Source organism: Castanea sativa, chromosome 4, assembly GCF_040712315.1.
Source record: "Castanea sativa cultivar Marrone di Chiusa Pesio chromosome 4, ASM4071231v1".
Taxonomy (NCBI): Eukaryota; Viridiplantae; Streptophyta; class Magnoliopsida; order Fagales; family Fagaceae; genus Castanea; species Castanea sativa.
In genome coordinates, this window is record NC_134016.1 from 37,319,715 (window position 1) to 37,342,794 (window position 23,080).

Consider the following 23,080-nt stretch of genomic DNA (forward strand, 5'->3'; position numbering starts at 1 on the left):
CACGTGACTCAATTGCTGCACTAACTCCTCTGTCTACACTAAGCCTACTGTGGCTTTACAATTTGAAGATATTGCTCATAGCTAGTGACAGATTATAGATGGTCGGTAGTAAAGCTTTGAGTTCTTGAGGGATTAATAATGAAAAGTAAAAGCAATACTAGATATTCGACCAATTTAGGTGTAGTCTCTTATCCACAAACACCATGTAATTACACACAAAAAAAAAAAAAATCTATTTTAGTGGCATCAAAATACTAGTTAGAGGTTTTGAACTCAAGATCTTATAAATCTCGTAGATCTTGAGAACTACTAGACCAAGCACTTGGATTTAGTCTACCTTTTCCATTGCTAGTATATAGTTAGCGGAGATATATATCATCACCAGAAAGAATGTAAATTCTCAAGCAAATTTTTTTGATATTGAAACTAAATTTATTAGACAAAACTCTAAAGTGGCCATATATGCCTTAGAACAACCAGAAAACCGGAAGAAGAGTAGATAAGAAACAAAACAAAACAAAACTCGAAATAGTTTAGTGCTACTAAAACCCAACAACCTACGCAGTTTCTTTGCTGCCACTTAATTGATGCACTTAATGGGCTATAGAGCTAAGAACCAAACCAACATCAATTTGTATTAATTAGAGGGTCAAACTGAAGCAGAGTTGAGAGCATTCTGTCTCATGAATTTGAGAGCTCCCACCACCTTTTCATGAGGGGGGAGTGCCCCTTCCACCACAGGTAACTCAAGAAGAGAATTCAGTCTAGAAAATAGAAGTGGAGAAGTCTTCTCAAGGTCTATAAGCTCCAGACCAAGGACTTCTTCCAGAGCCTTATAGGAGCTAAATGTAGATACTATTACGATGTCCAGGAGTCCCACATTCTCTTGGTCAATGATCGGAATGCCCTCTGGAAAAATGCTCTTAATTCCCTCTTCAAGCAAGCTTAATTTCTCAGACACTTCTTTCACAGCTTTCTCTTGTGCTTCTCCATCAGTTTTGAGTATTAAGACCATGTTCTGAAAAACCTGCGTGCCAGAACTTAGAAGGTTAGTATGTTCCCATATATGGGTCTAGAACAATATATCCTTAAACTGAGTATGTCTGCTTATATACGTAGTTGAAGTAGTCCTATTAAATTTATTGTCACCTCAATTTGTTAACGTTTTGTAATAAAAATTGTATTAACTTTTTATGATATGGAATGGTTATATATACCATATAAAATGGTGAGAATTTAAGCTAACAATTTCACTAACCTGTTGGTGGACAAAGCTAGCCCAGAAGCGAATTTGTGCTCTTTTATATGGATCTTCAGGTAGAAATTGAGGTCCATTCTTCCAGGTTTCGTCAATATATTCGAGGATGACGGGTGACTCAACAATGGGTTTTCCATTATGAACAAGTACTGGCACCTTCTTATGGACAGGGTTATACTTGAGCAACAGTGAGCTCTTATTCTTCAGATCTTCTTCCACGTACTCGTAGGGTATCCCTTTAAATTTGAGGGCTAGTTCCACCCTCCTAACGTAAGGACTAGCAAAAAATCCGTGCAGACTCACTTTGTTTTCTTCTGCCATCTTTCTCTATATGAAAGTTGCTATGTCTATTGTTAACACTGTAAATATCTCTCTCAAACTAATAGTGAGATTCAAAATGTAATGGAGGCTTTATATATAGTTGTTTGTCCCTTCCCCCAAGCTAGCTCCCTTCATCTTTCTTGTACAAAAAGACATTAAAATTAAAATAAAAATAAAAATGGCACGTCATGGATTACATCAGTCACTAGTCAATAGCCTTATACAAACATGTTTTCATTGGCCAAAAGATGCATCTTGTTCTTCAAGAATTCTTTGATCAACCACTTCCTTTTTTCACTTATAAAAATTAAAAAGTAGAGAGAGTCTAACACGGCACCTTAATTTTATGAAATTAAATTGAATGCCTCAATCTACTAAATCATAGCCTAATGAGAATAGTAAAAGTTAAATTTAACTTTTAGAAGGGTTTGGTTTACAATATTTTCACAACAAATTATAGGTGGTTAGTTGTTGTTGGTTCAAATTTGAACTTACCATTTAGATTACTTTTTTACCCCAACAATAACAACCAATAACAACCTGTCACTTAGGCTTTATTGTGAAAATATTTTGGACATAACATTTCTAAAATTTCTACGCAAATTTCACTTCCCCACCCCCTGTTTATAGGAAACCCCTTTATTCATTCATTTATTATTTCCCTTTGTTACTCCCCTGTTTATAGGAAACCTCTTTATTAATTTATTATTTCCCTCTGTTACTGCTTTTAGTTTAAGGAAAAAAATCCATTGTTTCTTATAGTTTGTCAGTAACTATAAGAAATTGACCTTAATAGCCTCTCCACTGTACGAAAAAACAAAAGTCAAGTACTAATGATTTTATGGCAGTCAAGTTAGGCACGAGCAAGCTTATTCCCCTTTATTAACTTATTATTTCCCTCTGTAACTACTTTTAGTTTAAGGAAAAAATCCATTGTTTCTTATAATCTATCAGTAACTATAAGCAATTGACCTTAATAGCCTCTCCACTGTATGAAAAATCACAAGTCAGGTACTAATAATTTTATGGCAGCAGAAAATAAAGTTGACAAGGTGATTTGTTTACGAATGGAGAAAACCTCTAAGACAAAAATCTCACCGAGTGATTTTAAGGTTACCACTCTAGAGAATTCACTATTATCACAACAAGCGGTTACAAGTAAAAGAATCTCAGTACTTATACTAACTTACAGTTGAACCCTTACCCCAATACCCAATTAGAATTGTTCTATAGTGACAATCTCTCCTTTTAATACACGGTTCACAGTACGTGACTAACCAATAGATGCGCGGATTCCAATACGCAACTTAATCACTAACTTAAGAAGGATGTCGGCTGCAAAGTTCATCAGTTTATCACACGATGAAAATCACGAAGCTCCTTGGTCACAAAACCCTACGGTTTACAAACACAGCAACTTCTTCAAAAGAAAGAAAGATTAGGGCAAATTAGATTTCCAGTCACAATTTGCATGAACAACACTTTGCTTCACACTTATGCAACTATGCTCATTGTGACGGCCCTTAAAATAATCCTTATATATGTTTAGGGTTGTGAGAAAAGAATGCCTAAACACATACTCATGGATTGGAATGAAATCAGAACTAAAAATTTGATTTTCATAAATCTTGATAGATACTCTATCTATCGACCAGTGTCGAACATCGGGCTTAAACAACTTTTTAAACCTTGATAAATACTAGCTGTAGAGCTAGCTATCGAGATTTAAAACCTAGCACTTCATCACTAGATTCTTGGACAGACTTGCATGGTTTTAACACTTGAACTTGAAACCTTGTTTCTTGAAGCTTTAAACACATCCTAAATCTACCCAATTATAAGTAAAGTGTATTTTGTCAAAGAATTAGCCAATACATAATGACATATGTTCCAAACATAAATCACATATGTTCTAACAGGAAGGCCCCATAAAGGTCATCTTACCATTTTCAGCCAAACCATGAATTTAATGCTAAATATTTTCCTCCAGTAGAAGATGTCATTTAGATGACACCATCCAGCAGCTACTGCTGTAGAGCTAACATCTCTAACAGTAGCTTCGGCAGTATCAAAGGCTCAAACTTTCTTCTTTTGGCTAAAAAACAAAAGCTCACTAATGAAACCACTTACTTTGTCAAAGACTTTTCCTTATTTGCTAAATTTCCCTTCAACTAATTCTAATCTAGTTATATGCTTGGCTCTATATAAAGAGGTCAAGCCACACAAATATTACAACACTACTACCCATCTCTTCCACACTCTATTATTCTGAAATATCATCATTTAGCTACCCATAAACACATCTCCATCTCTTTCTATATTTCTCTTACAATACCTCTCTTCTTAGAAAGCAACATAGCCCATGACAAAACACAAGAAACCACTTCAGCAGCAACTATAAGCTCATGTATTTACTATATTTAACCTTCATATTATCTATCTCATACTTCCATATATTTTACAAACACTTTCCTCACAAACTAAACATGTATACTTATCACATATATTTCTAATATATCCTACAAACACCATATCTTACAAAACATATATGTTCCTCACCATCCCCATACATCTCAAAAAATACCAATACCTCTTCCAAGAACTTATTACCAAAAACCCTTTCTCATGGAAGGCATATGAACATTAAAGACTAAAAGTTCTTCTCCTAGAAGGCACAATGATCTCATATTAAAGTCATTCTCATGAAAGACATAAATTTCTAATACTAAAAGTCCTTCTTATGGAAGGTAATAACACTTATATTTGATAAAAAACTAAAAGAGTATTACATGAGGAAAATCATTTAAGTGCATGATAAAGGGGATAAACTTACCCAACCTATGCACACAGCTGGAAATATTCTCTCTCCCTCCAGCTGCACTAATTTTTCTCCTTCAATCATGAAGTCACTATGAAAGGACTCATAATATCATATTATACCGCTGGACTCATTTTCTCATACTGCTGAAATGTTAAGTCCACTGATGTCATACGACTAGAGCTACAAACTATGAAGATAAGTCATTATATTTTTATCTCCAAAATTATACTATTGAGTATGTTTTAATTTATTATCATTGTACTGTTGTACTCATATTAATCTACCGCTGGAATGTTATCAGCTCACTAATACCATCCAGCTGGAGTCACAAATCATATGAAAAATAAAGTGATGTTATACGACTGGAGTCAAGAACACACAAGATAAGTCAATATTTCTCTATCTTCAAAATTACATTATTAAGTACATGTTAATTCATTGTTATTGTACCGCTATATGCAAGTTACTTTAATATCATCTCACTATTTAATAAAACATGATCTCACTAATATTTCATTAATGAACATATATATTAATAAATTGATCTACCATCGCTGGACATATTATTCAGACGTAAACCACTGATGGACATATATTATTTGAACATAAATCACCGCCTGGACATATATCATTTGGACATGAACCACGGCTGGATATAAACTATTTGACAAACATAGACCATTGCTAGACATATCTTATTATATTGAACATGAATCATGAACCGCAGCTGGATATGGACTATTTTGGACTCATCCCATTACTAGACATATGACGCTTAATTAATTACTTTCTAATATTGGACATCACTTAATATACATAATAATAACGTTCAACTCACCATTTAATCAAAGCTATTATGTTAAACACATTATTTATTTATTTCAATCATTATCATGATTCTAAGACTTTGGGCTTTATCGATTTTGTAGGCTTAAAAATGCACCGGAAGCCTTCGACCCAATGTCGAGTTCCAGATTGGACTCTCCAAAACAAATCTGAGTCTAGCGAAGTCACATTCCCAACAGAAGACACGAGGCTATGCACAAAATCTGCCCTTGACATTCTGGCAACTTCACTAGGGAGTCATAAAGTATAGCCTTATCATGCCTCTAAAAGTCTAGAATCACATATCATGAACAAGATCTCTACTCCAATATATTACACACTCAATATCTCTTGATCCAGCAACTCACAGAGCTGAGTCATGACATTATTCTGTTCAAGATGTTTGGTGAAATGCCAAGCCACCTATCTCTCAACTATTTGAGCTGCCCTAAGGCTTGTAACCTGCTTATTCTAAGCTTATGGCCCTATGAGGTGAAGAAAAAAAAGAAGCTCTTATCCCTAAAAAAAAAAAAAATTCAAATGTAGCAGCAAAAAAAAGAAGATGTTTAAAGTTCCACAATAGAGTGTCTCATCAACAGAAACCTCACGTTTTGCTGGAATAAATTATTATTATTATCCATTATGCTTGCCACAAGGGGCTCCAGCAGTAGAAACCCAGCTTACCACTGAACATATTTATTTCTCCAGCCACAGAGGGCATCAACAGCAGAAAGCCAGAAACCCCTCTTCTTGTTGGAATAATTTATTATTACCCATTATCCTAGGCACAGGGGGCTCCAGTAGTAGAAACCTCTCTTACTACTGGACATATTTATCTCTCCAGCAGCAAATGGCGTCATTAGCAATAAGCCCTTATGTTGCCAGACAAACACATTGTTATCCATCACTTCAGTATAAAAAAGGGGACCCCATCAACAAAAACCACTCCTATCGCTTGACAATCAATTTTTTTCTCGAGCGGTTCAATCAGATAAATTTCCAACAAAAAACACTTAATCCCCTTCCAAATTATTCCTATCCAATAGTATAAAGATATACACATGCCTATTTGATCCTATTTATCCACTCACCAAAATACTCAAATAGCCCCCATAAATATTTATGATTCCATCACCAAATTAGTCCACAAATATTTACTATCTCATGACCAAATTGGGTCACAATATAAACCATTACCATAAAGCCCAAAAACCACATATCTTGCCCTATTTTTTTTTCTATGCTTGGCAAAGCCCAAAATTGGCCCTATGAGCCCAATGCACATATCTCATTCCTTCAAAGCCCAAGACAACATATACTTGGCAATATTCAAAAAAGCCCATGAGTTTTATCAATGGGATTCAACCCCATAATTAAAGCCCATGATTTAAACCTATGACAATTTATTTATCAAAAACCTAATTCTCATTGGTAACATCAAAAGCCCAAGCTAATTACTTGATACTATCAAAAGCCTAGGCTAACTATTTGGCATTAATTTGTCAAAAACCTAAGCTAAATACTTAGCACTATTTTATCAAAAACCTAAGCTAACTACTTAGCACTATTTTATCAAAAGCCTAAGGTTATTAATACTTGGCAAATATTATATTATAAATATTTTACTAAAAGCTCAAGTATTATTTTTGGCAAACCTTCATTTCAAAAAAATCCAAAATCACTTTACAAAAATATTATATCTTACTCAAAGCCCAAAGTTAAAAACCTTTCACAAAATGGATTTTTCTTTAGCAAACACATTATACTTAAGCTCAATGTTAATAACCTTTGGCAAATTAAATTTCATAGTAAGAATAAGCTCATAAACCTTGACAAATATTTATTCCATATTATCTATCTTATGTAACACCATTCATTTTTCCAAAACTCGTGGCAAACATATATCAAGCCCAGGGAGAAATGTGAGTGTGTGTCAGTAATAATTAAGCCCATAGAAATTATATTAAAAAACTATGGCAATTATATTTATTTTACAAACCCATGGAAAATATTTGTAAAAATCCTTGGAAAATTATATTAATTACTTATTCAATGATTATAATAATCAAAAGCCCATGGTAATCTTAAGCCCCATGGCAATTATTATTTACCTTGATATTGCACAAAAACACTTAAAAGACTCACATAAAATTATATTATTTCATCATGATAATTATTTATCTTATATTACTAACATTTAAAGCCCAAGACCAATAATACTTGGCACCATTTTATCAAAAGCCCAATTGGCAATATTTTAAAAGCACAATATCATTTGGCAAACATTATCGTAAAATCTTAAAAGTCCAAGACTAATAATACTTGGCAAATAAATTATTACAAATATCTTACTAAAGCCCATAACTAATAATATTTGGCAACATAGTTTCTTAACATATATATGTACTTATCTATACCACAAGATTTATATAAAAACATAGTAACTGTTTATCTTATGTAACACTATTCATCTTTCCAAAACTCATGGCAAACATACATCAAGCCCATGGAGAAATATGAACTTGTGTTACTGTAGAGTTTCTTGTAGAGTTTATTTAGACCCCTTAAACCACAATTGGATTAACCTAGTTAACAAGCCAAGTTATTACTTAGTTCAAATTCCAGATCTAGGTTAACACAATCATATAATCATATCAATGCAAAATGCGGAATATAAAAACACAAAGATATGATGACCCATGAAAACCAAACCGGTAAAAAACTTGGGGAGGATTTAACCTAACTATCCTCAAGGTAAACCTGAATCCACTATGAAAGAATCGAAGTTGTACAATAGCGACTTAGACCACTAACATCCTATTGCTACCCACTAGTAGAATTTACTGACACGACCACGTGCAAGCTTTGAGACCACGTGCAAGCTCTGAGACCACGAACTCCTTCTTTCTTGGATTCTTCAGCAAATACAAGCACTCCCGCTTGTATATCTTTAAACTCTTAATGCAGCAACTGAATGATCATCAAGTTCTTGACATAATCTTGATTCTTGATAACCCTAAGTATATGTGATGGCAAACACCTCTAGATCTCACAAGAGATTCACACATACAGCATAAACAAAAAGACTCTAGAGAGCTTTGGGTACAAAACCCTAGATACAAAAAGAGGCACTCTCTTCTCCCTCTTAGAAGTCTTTAAAAACGTGCTTAGGGTTTCCTTTATATAGTGAGAGAAGTAGATCTGAAACCCTAATCCTAAATGGGCTTAAACTGTGTTTGGGCTGACTTAAAATTCTGCAAAAAATTCCTGCTCCACGATTCTCGATCGATCGAGTCTATTCTTCGATTGATCGAGCCGTGCAAAAATAGAACAGTAATTTCCTGCAACTACTCGATTCCAAACTTACATTAAACCAAACTTTGAGCCAGTCTAAACCTAGACTAAATGGTCTTAAAAAAAAACCTAGAATAAATATTTTGATCATGGTTTGCCAACACAATACACATTGAAGTTCTAATACATTAGTCCCTAAGGTCTTAGAACCTAACAATCTCCCCCTTTGGTAATCCGTGACAAAACACATCACAAACATGAAATGCTCAAAGTTACAAAAAGCCCAATCAGATTTTAAAAGCACTAAACTCAATTCAACCTAAGCACTATCTATCAGTTGCAAGTGTAGACAGCAGCACGACTGAATCAACCTGTATATTCCTGTAACACTTAACAAACACATAAACGCATGTGTGGAAAATACAAGTAAACTAATAAGAAACACAATATAAAAAAAAAAGTAAACTAACTCTCCCCCTAAGGTAGATACATCAAAAAGTTTTTATATTCTCCCCTTTCAAAAACAAATTCAACTCCCCCTAAACAAAACAAACAGGATTCCCAAAGACATTTCATCTATTTCTCCCCATTTTTGTCACGAATTGACAAAGACAACTCAATCAAAGAGTAAACAGAAAACATACGCAACAAAAGATAAGAGAAAAAAGAGAATAAAGGGAACACAAAACAATTCAACTCTATAGAAAATAGAGACAAGTCCCCCAATGAAGAGCAACGGTTAAAAACAAGTTTCTCCCCCTATAAAATAGGAAAAACAAAACAAGTTTTGGGAAAAACAGTTTTGGGGAAAATATAGGAGGTGGGGAAAAATAAAAACACACACACCTAACTTTAAAAAATAAAGTTAAGGATACACATGAAGAAAAATATTCTCTCTTTCAATAAATGCAAATTTGACACTATGTGACCTATAAACAGTTGCATGAGTGAGAAAATATTTGTACATTGATTATCCATCATATCTCTTAAGAAAAATATTTTCTGCAATTCACACATAAAAAATAGCATATACTAGAATGTACAAAGGACTCAAAAATTAATCAATCAATTTTTAAATCAAGTTGAGTACCCAATTTAGCAAAGTGTATGCATATTATGTGTGAAAACAATGAGAGATATGACTGCAAAACTGCAAGATGGATACAAAAAACAATGCAATGCATGTGAATCCTAAACACAAATGATGCATGAAAAACAATTTGGTCAAAAACGTAGAAACTGAAAAATTTTCAGTTTCAATCGGTCGAGCATCGATCGAATATCAATCGAGCCAGGCAGAAGCTAACCAAAAATTTTAACGCATTTTCGATCGGTTGAGAAACAGTTTCGATCGATTGAAAATCTGGAAAAATCAAATTTTTTGAAAAACAGAGCATTGTAATGCAAAAACTCCTCAAAGCATAATGTTTCATGAATGAAATGCATAAGTATGAGATTAAAAGTTTTTCAAAAACAATAGAATTCAATCCAGATCTTCAAAACAAAGTTTTTGATCATCAAAAACACAATTTTTTGCCAACTCTTAAACATATTTTACATCAAACACCATGGAAAACATAATCTTGGATGGCCACAACAAGATCACACACAATAACATGTACCAAGTTTAACAAAGAGTAACTTGTGTAGTGTGTGCAACTAACAAAAACTTGAGATACATATGAGGTGATATGTAGATAGTAATCAATCACAATTTCTATAAAATCCATCATATACAGTTAAAAGAGACTATCCCTTAAAGAGTTACATCATATAACTCTCACATCTCCTAGAATAAAAGCTTGCAATCATGTAAGTTTCTTGATTTGCCTCATAATATACACACCAATTTTATTTGATCAGAAACTTATTAAAATAGCCAAGATAATGTATACACCAATTTTAATTTATTGAAATTATTATAGTCCAATAATGTACACACCAATTTTATCATTTAAACTGAGGCTACACCTTATGTTCTTTTTGTGCATGTGCTACACTTTCTCGAGCACAAAATCTTACGATATGCACTAAGGTGTTCTCTCTCCCTCCAGTTGCACCCATTTTTCCCCTTCAATCATGAAGTCACCATGAAAGGACTCATAATATCATATTGTACCGTTGGATTCATTTTTCTCATGCTACTGCAATGTTAAATCCACTGATGTCATACAGTTGGAGTTACAAATTATGAAGATAAGTCATTATATTTTTATCTCCAAAATTATACTATTAAGTATGATTTTAATTTATTATCATTGTACTGTTGCACTCATATTAATCTGCCGCTGGAATGTTTTCAGCTCACTAACACCATCCGGCTGGAGTCACAAATCATATGAAGAATAAAGTGATGCTATACGGCTGGAGTCAGGAACACACAAGATAAGTCAATATTTTTCTATCTTCAAGATTACATTATTAAGTACATGTTAATTCATTGTTATTGTACCGCTAGATGCAAGTTACTTTAATATCATCTCACTATTTAATAAAACATGATCTCTCTAATATTTCATTAATGAACATATATATTAATGAATTGATCTACCATCGCTGGACATATTATTTAGACATAAACCACCGATGGACATATATTATTTGGAAATAAATCATCACTGGACATATATCATTTGGACATGAACCACGGTTGGATATAAACTATTTGACAAACATAGACCATTGCAGGACATACCTTATTGGCGTAAATGCACTTTTGGTCCCTACATTTTGACCTGATTTCTATTTTGGTCCCTACATTTTATTTTTACCATTTTTAGTCCCTAAACCAATTGACGCATGACATTTAAGTCATTACCGTCACCCAACTAACAGAAAATACTGACGTGGCTGATGGCATAGTAAAATAATAATTAAAAAATCTATTTTGGCATTAAAAAATTGCCACGTCAGAATTTAAATTTAAAAAAATCAATTTATTAATTTTAACTAAATGAAAAAAATTAAAAACAAAAAATCAAGCCCACCGATACAGATCAAAACACCACAATCCCAGATCACAACTCTCGGAAACTCTCCTGTCTCAACGGTGCTTGTGGGTTTTGTGTATGATTTTGTTTGTACTTGTTTCTTTTTCTTTCTTTTTTTCTTCTTTCTTTTTCTTTTTCTTCCCCAGATCGGTCTCTCAGTTTCTCCACCTCCATTATTTCCTCTTCTTCTTTCTTTCTTCTTCTTTTTCTTCTTTCTCCCTCTATCTTGGTGCTTAGCCTTCTTGAACTCTCTTTATCTCTTGATTTTGCTCAAACCCAAACCCAAACCCATATGCCTCAAGCTCCTCTCTCAAATCAATGGGTCTTTCTCTTTGAAATTTTTTTTTTGTGGGTTTCTGTGCATATGGTGTTGCCGACTTGCTGTAGTGAGGTGGAGGGCGTGGGTTTATGAGGATCGGCGTGGTGGAGGTATGAGTTTATGGATCGGCGTCATGGATGGTGTGGGTTTGTGGTGATCGGCATTTGTGGTGGAGTTTTGGTGATGGCATAGATCAGGGTTTGGGTCAGTTGATGATGGGTTGCATGATTGTTCGATGGCTGGATTGAAGTTTGGTGGTGGGTTTCAGTGGCTGAGATTGGAGTTTGGTGGTGGGTTTCGGTGATGGCACAGATCGGAGTTTGGTGGTGGGATTCGTTCACAGATTGGAGTTTGGTGATGAGTTTCGTTCTCAGATCGAAGAGGAATGGCGCCTGGACTAGCTGAGTTTTTTTTTTTTTTTTTTTTAATCAGATTTGGGTGGGGTAGTTTGCTCTGATGGGTTTGTGTGGGTAGTGGATGGGTTTATTGTTTTGGATTTGTGGTGGATAGTTGATGGTTTTGTGGCAGATTCCGGTGGATTTGTGGTTGTGATTTGAGGGCAGTCACGAGTCAGGAAAGAAAATTCTGTGTTGAGGTTTGTGTTCTTGAGTTCTTTGATCTGGGTTGGAGTTCTTGTTTTCTTCATGCTCTTCCCGAGTTTTTTTTTTAATTTTTAATTTAGTTAAAATTAATAAATTAATTTTTTTAATTTAAATGTTGATGTGGCAATTTTTTAATGCCAAAATATTTTTTTTTAATTATTATTTTATTGTGCCGTTAGCCACGTCAGCATTTTTTGTTAGTTGGGTGACGGTAAGGACTTAAATGTCACACGTTAATTGGTTTAGGGATTAAAAGTGGTAAAAATAAAATGTAGGGACCAAAATAGAAATCGAGTCAAAATGTAGGGACTAAAAGTGTATTTACCCCTACCTTATTATATTGAACATGGACCATGAACCGCAGCTGGATATGGACTATTTTGAACTCATCCCATTACTGGACATATGACGTTTACTTAATTACTTTCTAATATTGGACATCACTTAATATACATAATAATAACATTCAACTCACCATTTAATCAAAGCTATTATGCTAAACACATTATTTATTTATTTATTTCAATCATTATCATGATTCTAAGACTTTGGGCTTTATCTATTTTGTAGGCTTAAAAATGCACTGGAAGCCATTAGTCTATGCGGCCCAATGTCGAGTTCCGGATTGAACTCCCCAAAACAAATCTGGGTCTAACAAAGTCACACCTCCAACAGAAGACGCGTGGCTATGTGCAAAACTGCCCCCGACTGAGATTAAAGAAGAACCTATTATAGAGAAAGATCTTGAAGTCAAGATGGTAGAAACAATTGAAGAGGAAATTGTCAAGGAGTTTGACAAAATTGAATCAAATGTATCAATATCAAGATTCTTTTATTTTGGTGGTAAGCGATACACCGAAGTTTATTGATTTTATTGGGGTTGATAGATTTGATTCAATTGTCAGTTGTTATTTGATAAATCTCTACAATTACATGATGACCAAGGAAAAAGAAATTTAAGTTGATTTGTTTATTCCATTGATGAGTTGCAAGTATGGAAAGAAGATTAAGGGGCTCAAGTATTTGAAGTAATTGTTTATTTAGAGCAGAAGATTTCAGATTTCAATGATGAACTCAAGGACAAGTTTGTTTCAAGTGGAGGGGTCTGGTGTATGACACAATGTACTATTTAATTCTTGTAATTTATTAATTTTGGTATTTAATTTGTAATTTTCATTATTTTAGGTTTAAGGTTATTATTTCCTTGTTTTTAGGTGCTTTTAATATTTTTCAAGTCAAATTTGGTTCCTGTTATAGTTAGGTATTAATTATGATTTATTTGAGAATATATTTTCTTATTTGTCAAATTTTACAGAGCACATAAATAGGCCCCTAATTTTGTAAACGTTTTCCATATATTATTATTATTAATAAAATATAGACTTGTTGTCGAATTATTTTTTCTAGTGGATTCTAGTTTATTACCTTGTAGATTCAATGAACCCCTTGTAGCACTACAACAAAATGTATTTTTAGTAAGGAAAAAATTCGTCACTAAAAGTCCAATTTTTCGTCACTAAGAACCTTTAGCGACGAAATTGGACTTTTAGTGACGAAACTCATTTCGTCGCTGAAACCCCGTCGCTAAAAGTCCTAGTGACGAAACATGTTTCATCACTAAAAGCATAATTACCAATACCTTTAGCGACGAAATTTTTTTGTCACAAAAAACTAGAACTTTTAGCAACGAAAAAAGTCGTCGCTGTAGATCCATTTTGGTTTCGCACCTGCCCTTTTGCTATGCGCCTCTAATTCAGCATCCCTATAGCAACGAAATCAATTTTTCGTCACTAAAGGTTACCAATTTCTTTTATAAATAGCAACGAAATTTATATTTCGTCGCTATATGGTACTTTTTTGCGACGAAAAAATTTTCCTCACTAAAATTCGTCACTGTAGTTACATTTTGTTGTAGTGTAGATTCGAGATCTACTACCTAAAAACTGATAATTTAGTTTTTATCCATCAAAGAGAGCATCGTGTATTTTTTTTTAGGCTTCTGCAACATCAAGTGACTCTTAATATACTGAGTATACAAACTAATCGTACTGATCCTCTAACTTAAGCACCAGTAACACGTACTGCTAACTTAAGCACCTGTACCACATGCTGTAAAACAATTTTACTGAATCAACACTAGGACTGAAGTATACTATAATGTATAACATGGTGGACTATATATATTAAAGAAGTAACAAATCAAACTTTAATATGTCAAAAAAAAAAACAAATCCATGGAGTTTTAAAAAGTAACATATCAATGTAATTTGAAACTATAAGATTCAATTTGTTACGTCCCTTAAACTATAAAATTTAAAATGTGATTTAAGATTCAATTTCCTCTATAGTTGCTTTATAGTTACTAGTATTTAGTAGACATAATTCTAAAACATTAGACGAACAAAACACTAAGAAGATTATAAATCTGAAATTCTGATATAACAAGGTTAAATACTTATAGAATCATATATGGTTAATGTGATGGAAATTGCTCAAATTGGGGGGGTGTATACATGAATTTATTGATTACTTGAATACCCTCAAAACACCTCAAATTTAACTTATTAGATCTACACCTTCATGGTTGTGTATTTGATTGTCTAGTTTTTTCCACCGAAGGTTCCAATCCTTACCGCGGTGGTTGTTGATGTTGATATTGTTGGAGAATCTCGATCATACACTTCCAACCCGAGAAGGTCTCTAATCACCAGTTCCATCCACTATCCATCAGTTCTCCTAAGGTACTATTTTAGCCCCTACATGCAAATATGATTCACGGTTTCCTATTGTTTGCTTGCGTTCTACTGTTTGCATTAAGCAATTGTGAATTATAGCCCTAATGTCAAAATGGAAAATGAGAGTTTTCTAACTAGTCTGACTAGGATCTAACACAATAATTTTTAAAAGGTAGCAGTATTTTATTATGGGTTGTGTTAACGGGCACGGTGCCCGTTAACAACAACCTTTTACACTTTTCTTTTCTTTTTTACTTTTTATCCTTTTTGATAATTTTTTAGCAATTTTTTTAATATCCTTTTTGGCAATCTTTTTAATAATTTTTTGTCCTTTTTATTGACACAATCTATTAAAGGAAATCTTAACAAGCACCACACGGTGCTTGTTAACATTTCCCTTTTATTATTTGAGAGGACCACTAAGTAAGGGTGACATGTTATCCTCGAGGATTGAATAATTTCTTGAACTCTAGAGAATCCTAGAATAGTTGAAAAAACTAACCCAACTGTAAATGGCAGATTCGTTGGACAAATTGTTTAAGTCATTGTAGAGGAACTACCTGCATATAAATTTAACATTTTCACTAATTGTTTGGTCTCACATTTGTGTGCCCTACAACCAACCTTCAGAGGGATAGATTGAGATTGAAGGTTAAAATTGAATGAAAGAAGAGCTTAATATCATTTGAAGATGTTGTTCATGTGGGCTTAGGCTGCATTTGTTTCAGTGTAAAATATTTTCTGAGTGTAAAATATTTTCAGGTGAAAATACTTTTGAGAAAAGAAAATATTTTCAAGTGTATGGCTGCATTATAAAAATTATTTTAAAAAATATTTTCAAGTATTTGGTTGCATTTTGAAAATGCTATTTTTCTACTAGTTTCTCACATTTTCTCAGCCATTTTCTCAGCTTCCAATCAAATTTCATAATAGAAAATTTCAATGTTTGAACTTAAAAGAAACAAAAATCAAACGGAGAGAGGGAGGAAGAGAGAGTGATCGACGATTGAGGGAAAGGGAGAGGTAGATTGAGAAAGAGAGATCGGGCATGGGTGGGTCATAGGTGTGATCTTGCCGGTGCTAGGGCGTGATCTCAGTGGTGCTTCAGGCGACGCGATCTCGGCGGGGTTTCAGGCGGCGCAATCTCGTCGGTGTTGGGGTGCGACGAGACCGGTGCGATCTGGGGTTAGGGGCGGTGGTGCGATCTGGGAGTGTACGATCTGGGCTGCTCTCTCTCTCTCTCTTTCTCTCTCTCTGTTTTCAGTCTGTAAAATGAGATTTGAAGGTAAAATAAGAACAGAAATAGTTTTACGGGTTAAGAGGCTTATTTTACAATCAATTGTTTTCAGTTTGTAAAATGAGATTTGAAGGTAAAATAAGAACGGAAATAGTTTTACAGGTTAAGAGGCTTATTTTACAGTCAATGAGAAAATAATTTCCGTTTGACCCAATTTTCTGTAGGTACCAAACACATAGGTTGGTGTAAAATAATTTCCCGAAATCCTTTTCAGGCGAAACAAACGCAGCCTTAGTAACAAAAAGCAAAAGAGTACTAGAATATAGATCTAACCAATCTAGGTGTAGTCCCCCACCTACACCACACAAAACATATAATTAAACAGAAAAATCAGTTATAATGATCTTAGGATGCCAATTTGGAGGTTTTGAATCTAAGACCTCATGAATCTCGTTAGACCTTGAGAACTATTAGACCAACCGGGTAGGATTTATTTCAACTTTTCCATTGGTAGTATATGTTGTAAATATAGGTATATACAAGGATATCTAGGTTGTAATAATCATGTTTGAGTTTGAAGAATATGGTTTCATAAAGTGAAAATTCAAGTTTTGGAATTTTCTAAGTGAAAATTCGAAAATTAGTATTTTCAATCGGTCGAAGCTTGGGCTCGATTGATCGAAAATGGTAAGAAAATAATCCTGGAGTCTCTGGATGTTGATCTCTGTTCAATTCCTATTCGACCGATCGAAAAGAGCACTTAATCGATCGAAAGTAATTTTCAACCGATCAAAAATCGTGAAACGAGATTTTCTGCAGAATTTTCTAGTGACTGTTCAAAAAGGTTAAAGATGTTTCAAATCTTGTTAATGGTTTTATGAAACATTTTAACTCTTCATACATGCCTTTTGATGAAACATAACCCTATAGGTACAAATAGAGGCTTACATTTGACAGAAACACAAGAAATCTTGTGGTCATTCTCTAGAATTGCTATCTGTAGAATCCAAAATCTTGGTTGTATCCTGGGACAAATTTGTAATAACCCTTTAGCAACAAAAGTGTGGAGGGCAAATATTGTCTAAGGAAAATGATATAGTGCCTCCAAGTTATCTATTTTCTATTTGTCTTTTGTGTTAACCTTGTTCTTGCATTATTACTTTGTGTAATATCCCCAACAATCTTAGACAATATTTCCTACAATGGAAGGAACAAGTGATGTTTCAACCTTAAAGATTTTGAATCATGAGTTGGTGATATTGGATCGCTTTGATGGAAAAAATTTCTCTCGATGGAAAGACAAGATGAAATTCCTACTTATTGCACTGAAACTTTTCTATATCTTGAACCAGAATTTGATGCATTTTCCTACTACGAGTGATAAAGATACTGATGAGATTAAGGCACAAAGAAATAAACGAGAGGAAGATGAATTGATATGCAAAGGGCACATTCTCAATACTCTTTCAGATCGTCTCTATGATCACTACACATCAATGAAATCACCAAAGGAGATTCGGAATGCTTTGGAGGTAAAGTACAAAACTGAGAAAGTAGGTATGAATAAGTTTATTATTCAAAAGTATTTTGATTATAAAATGCTTGATAATATCTTAGTTTTAGATCAAGTGCATGAGTTACAGATTTTGGTCAATAAACTCCATGATTTGTCAATCAATATTCCTAAATCATTCCAAATGGGTGCAATCATTGCGAAACTCCCACCAAGTTGGAATGATTTTAGGAATAGGCTTGAAAGTGAACAAAAGTGTGAGTGGCTTCAAGAAGAACAACTCCAAGAATCCCAACAAGGACAAGAAGAACCGGGCTTGTTTCCATTGTGGAAAGAAAGGTCATTACATTTGCGAATGTAAACTCTTAAAGAATAAGAAAAAGGATGAAGAAGGCAATGTCATTGAATCAAATGTCATTGAGGACATTGTTGCTATGGTAGGTGACATACATATTGATATGATCACTGAAGTTCATATGGCTGTGATTGCAAATCCTTTTGATTGGTGGTTCGATTCGGGTGCAACGGTGCATGTGTGCAACAACAAAGAGCAATTCAGGACTTATGATGAGTCTTCCATAGAACAACAAGTGCTAATGGGCAACCACAATAAATAGTAACTTTGAGAGAAACACAAGAAATCTTGTGGTCATTCTCCAGAATCGCTATCTGTAGAACCCAACATCTTAATTGTATCCTAGGGACAAATTTGCGATAACTCTTTAGCAACAAAAGTGTAAGGGCAAATATTGTCTAAGGAAAACGATATAGTGCCTCCAAGTTATCTATTTTCTGTTTGTCTTTTGTGTTAACTATTAGGACATATGTGAATCATATTAAGAACATATGTCATTTAGAATTGAATAATCCTATGACAAAACGTACTTTACTTGTAACTGGGTAGATCTAGGATGTGTTTAATACTTCAAGGAATAAGAGTTCAAATCCAAGTATTGAAGCCATGCAAATTTGTCAAAGAAACAAGTGAAGAAGTGTTGGATTTTAAAGCTCAATAGATAGCATCTATCGAGATTTAAAAGGGACCTTCAGCCCGATGCTCGACAGTTACTTGATAGATAACCTATATTTCGAGATTTACGAAAATCGGTTTTTTAGATCTGATTTCACGCATATCCCTGTGTATGTGTTTAGGCTTTCTTTTCTCACAACCCTAAACATATATAAGGATTATTTTAAGGGTTGTCAAAGGTGGTGCAAGTGTGAGACAAAGGTTTTGACCAAGCATATTGTGACCGGAGACATATGTTGTAGTTCATCTTTCTCTTGAAGAAGCTGCTGCATTTGTACTCCGTAAGGTTTTGTAACCAAGGAGCTTCGTGATCTTCATCGTGTTGATGAACTGAAGAAATTTTCAGCCAACATCCTTCTCATGTTGGTGAGTAAGCTGTGTACTGGGATCCGCGCATCGATTGGTTAGTCACGTACTGGGAGCCGTGCATTGAAAATGAGAGATTGTCACTACAGAACAAGTCCAATTGTGTATTAGGGTAAGGGTTCAACTGTAGGTTGGTATAAGGTATTGGGATTCCTTTACTTGTAACCTCTTATTGTGATAACAGTGGATTCTCAGGAGTGGTGACCTTAAAATCACTCGGTAGGGTTTTTGCCTTGGAGGTTTTCCCCCTTCGTAAACAAATCACCATGTCAACTTTATTTTTCGTTGCATTTAACTTAGTTGGTGATTTGTTTGTGCTATCACACTTTTTGCATGTTAATTGAATTAATTAATTAATTTGGCTAAATTAATTGGTTAATTTATTATAAGGGGTCAATACATTCTTGGCCTATCATTAACATTGTTCTTCCCTTATTACTTTATGTAATATCCCCAACAGTATATAGTCAGTGGAGTTATACATTAATTATCACAAGAATGTAAATTTGATAGCAAATTTTTATGATATTGGAACTAAATATATAAGACATAAGTAGCTATATGCCTTAGAACAGCTAGCTTAATTAACAGGAAGAAAGAGTAAATCAGGGGAAAAAAAACTTTAAAAAAAAAAAAACTCTGGAAATAGAAGAATGGTCAGTGAAACCCAACAACCCATCCAGCTCCTTTGCTGCCACTTATTTCATTACAGGGTCAAGCTGAAGTAGATTTGAGAGCCGTCTCTCTCATATGTTTGAGAAACCCCACCACCTTTTCATGAGGGAGGAGTGACTCCTTCACCACAGGTAACTCAAGTAGTGCTGACAGCCAAGAAAATAGAAAGGGGTCTTCTCTGGGTCTATAAGCTTCAGACCAAGGTATTCTTCTCGTGCCTTATAGTAGCCAAATGTAGATACAATTACAAGGTCCAAGAGTCCCACATTCTTCTGATCAATGACTTGAATCCCCTCTGGAAAAATATTCTTAATTTCCTCTTCAAGCTTGATTACTCTCTCGGACACTTCCTTCGCAGCTTTCTCTTGTGCTTCTCTATTGGATTTGAGTACTAACATCATGGTCTCAAATACCTGCATACCATAACTTACAAGCATTAGTTCCTGTACTAACATCGGATTTGAATTCTTTTTTTGAAAATGCGAGATTGCTCATTGTGTTCTGCACTGATTACTGTGTTCCTATAGCTCTAAATTATATATTTTTAAACAAATATTTGTGTTCTTACATATGCATAAGCATGCATCTTGACTAAATAACACAAAAAATCTTCTACACTCTATACTATGAGGTTATACTTAAAACTTGTCCTGATAGTTAAATCAACGTGATTAAATCAATTCCTATGAATCGCAACTTGCAATATTCTATGTTATTTTTTATATACATGTAAAAATTTTAAAAGTAAATATAAATTTTACTTAAATAAATTTACAAATTGATTTGATAAATGTATGCAATTGGTGTCACTTTAATAATATAATAAATAAATGTTATTTGTAAGTGGGGCACTTGAATTTATAAGATTTATATGATAAAAATCGTTTAATATCTCCAATGGTATAAATCCAATCGATAATCCAGGTTATATTTACCATACAAAGAGGCATGAATTCAAAAATGAATTTTTCACTAACGTGTTTATATGAATAAAACTACACCAGAAGCGAAGTTGTGCCCTTTTATATGGATCTTTAGGTAAAAATCGAGGACCATTCTTCCAAGTTTCATCAATATATTCGAGGATGATGAGTGACTCAACAAATGGTTTTCCATTAACAACAAGTACAGGAACCTAGCTCCTTATAGATAGGGTTGTACTTGAGCAGCACTAAGCTGCTGTTCTTCAAATCTTCTTCCACGTACTCATACTGTATACCTTTAATTTCAAGGGCCAGTTTCACAAGTCTAACGAAAGGACTAACCCACGTTCCATGCAGCCTCACTTTGTTTTCCTCCGCCATCTCACTTTCTCTCTGTGATATTGAGATTCAAATTGCAATGGAAGCCTTATTTATAGTTGTTTGTCACCTTCACCAGCTAGCTCTAGTCAACTTTCTTGTAAAAAACGAATAATTAATAAAGAAACCACAATGGTTCGTCATGGATTACATTGGTCAATAGTCCCCTTCTTTCTTTTCTTTTTTTTTTTCTTTTTTTTTTTTTTTTTACAGTACCCAAGCGTAAGGGCGTAAGTAGGAACAAGGATCCTGTGCCATATACTTGTTGTGTGGTGGACTGGGCTTGGTTCATCACAACTATATTGGGTTGATTACGAACCAAGTTGTGCACAAAACATTGATCCTACAACATATGCACATACATACAAAATATATATGTATTGTACAGTAAAGAACAGTAAAGGAGCAGTAAAAAGGCAATTGAAAACGTTAGGTGTAATACCCCAAAATCATAAGCAATAAAATTCTATTTAATCTGAAAAAAAATCCATAAAAATATTAAATAAAAGAATCCAGCAACCTAAAAATTTCATCACAAATGACAGAGCTCTAAATCCACCAAAAATTAAAAGATCCTCAAAATAATTCTCCAGTACAATGTTTAATACCATAAAAATAAAAATAAAATCTTCAGTCCCACAAAATAATTTGTAACTGTTGACTTCCAGGAATCTCTACTCCAATAATTTCTCTTATGTATCTGTAAGGGGAAATAAAGGGGAGTGAGATAACTCAATAAGTGGAATTCACTAACATTGGGGTGTGGGAACAACCTTTCAAAAAAAATAATTCTTTATAGTGTGAGCCATCATAGTGTGTGTGTGTGTGTATCAATACCATCACAAACACAATTTCCTAGGCTTTGCTCATGGTCAATGTTTACGCCCCATTGACAGGGTTATGTTGTCCCCTTTTATTGGACTAGAACCTCCTTTTCATCTTTCTTAAGGATGGCTCCTTTGGAACCTAAAGGTGCACTCCCTTGCTAAGGAGCTTCCTTTTTGGATTCTCAATAGTATACTCCCTTGCTAAAGAGTTATCAAATGTGCACTATCCCTTTTCTGGGACTGTCCCTTGTTAAGGACTAGCTGCAGTATGATTGTCCCTTGCTAAGGACTAATACAATACTGAGCTTTTTAATCACGACTTGCCATAGGTTTTCAAAACATATTCAAGATGCTCACATAAATAATCCATTCAAGATGCTCATATAAAAATATCCCATTCATAATTCTAAAAAATATAAGGATATATTCACACATACAAATTTAAATAAATTTAGGTTGTCCCACAAGTTTTTCATAAAACAAATAATTAATGTGCACATCAAGCAATTATAAAATATCCATTTATATATATAAAATAACAACATATTTTTTTGATATAAAATAGTATAATTAATCAACATTATTTGGGAAAACCCCCAAAATTAGCAAACACCACTTACCTCTTAGTTGCAAATATAAAGGAAATCAACCTCCCTTGAATCACAACAATTCAGTAGAATTAGAACCTAGCAACACCAAAAATAGGTTCATCAATACACAATTTCCCACTTAAAAATCTATTTTCACACTTAAACAGTTTTATATTTTCACGCTTAAATGGTTTTATCCTAGACAATATTGATATATCCAAAATCATTCATTTATTTACTTAACTATCCAATTCACTTTCAGCTTTGATCAGAGTTTTGGACTTAAAAAAATTTATTACTGCCTAATCAGATTTTTCCATTAACGTAATCATAGGTATTCATGAAACTTCAATAGGGCCAAGTAATAAATATCTAA

General features: G+C 33.8%; 1 protein-coding gene and 1 pseudogene across 1 annotated transcript; both read right to left on the reverse strand.

Annotated features, from left to right (window-relative positions):
* Positions 1-409: 409 nt before the first annotated feature.
* On the reverse strand, positions 410-1,649 carry LOC142631737 (glutathione S-transferase U9). Its single transcript, XM_075806027.1, has 2 exons — positions 1,259-1,649; positions 410-1,027 (listed from the first exon to the last, which is right to left on the reverse strand). The coding sequence occupies exons 1-2, from the start codon at positions 1,577-1,579 to the stop codon at positions 650-652; spliced, it is 699 nt and encodes a 232-aa protein (XP_075662142.1). The 5' UTR covers positions 1,580-1,649; the 3' UTR covers positions 410-649.
* Positions 1,650-20,025: 18,376 nt separating this feature from the next.
* LOC142632819 (glutathione S-transferase U10-like) lies at positions 20,026-21,290 on the reverse strand (annotated as a pseudogene).
* Between the last annotated feature and the right edge of the window lie 1,790 nt (positions 21,291-23,080).

Bases quoted from the DNA above. Each gene is read 5' to 3' on its own strand.
- LOC142631737 (XM_075806027.1), bottom strand. From the start codon at position 1,579: ATGGCAGAAGAAAACAAAGTGAGTCTGCACGGATTTTTTGCTAGTCCT. The intron at 1,028-1,258 runs GTTAGTGAAATT...TCTGGCACGCAG, and splicing joins CTAGCTTTGTCCACCAACAG to GTTTTTCAGAACATGGTCTT.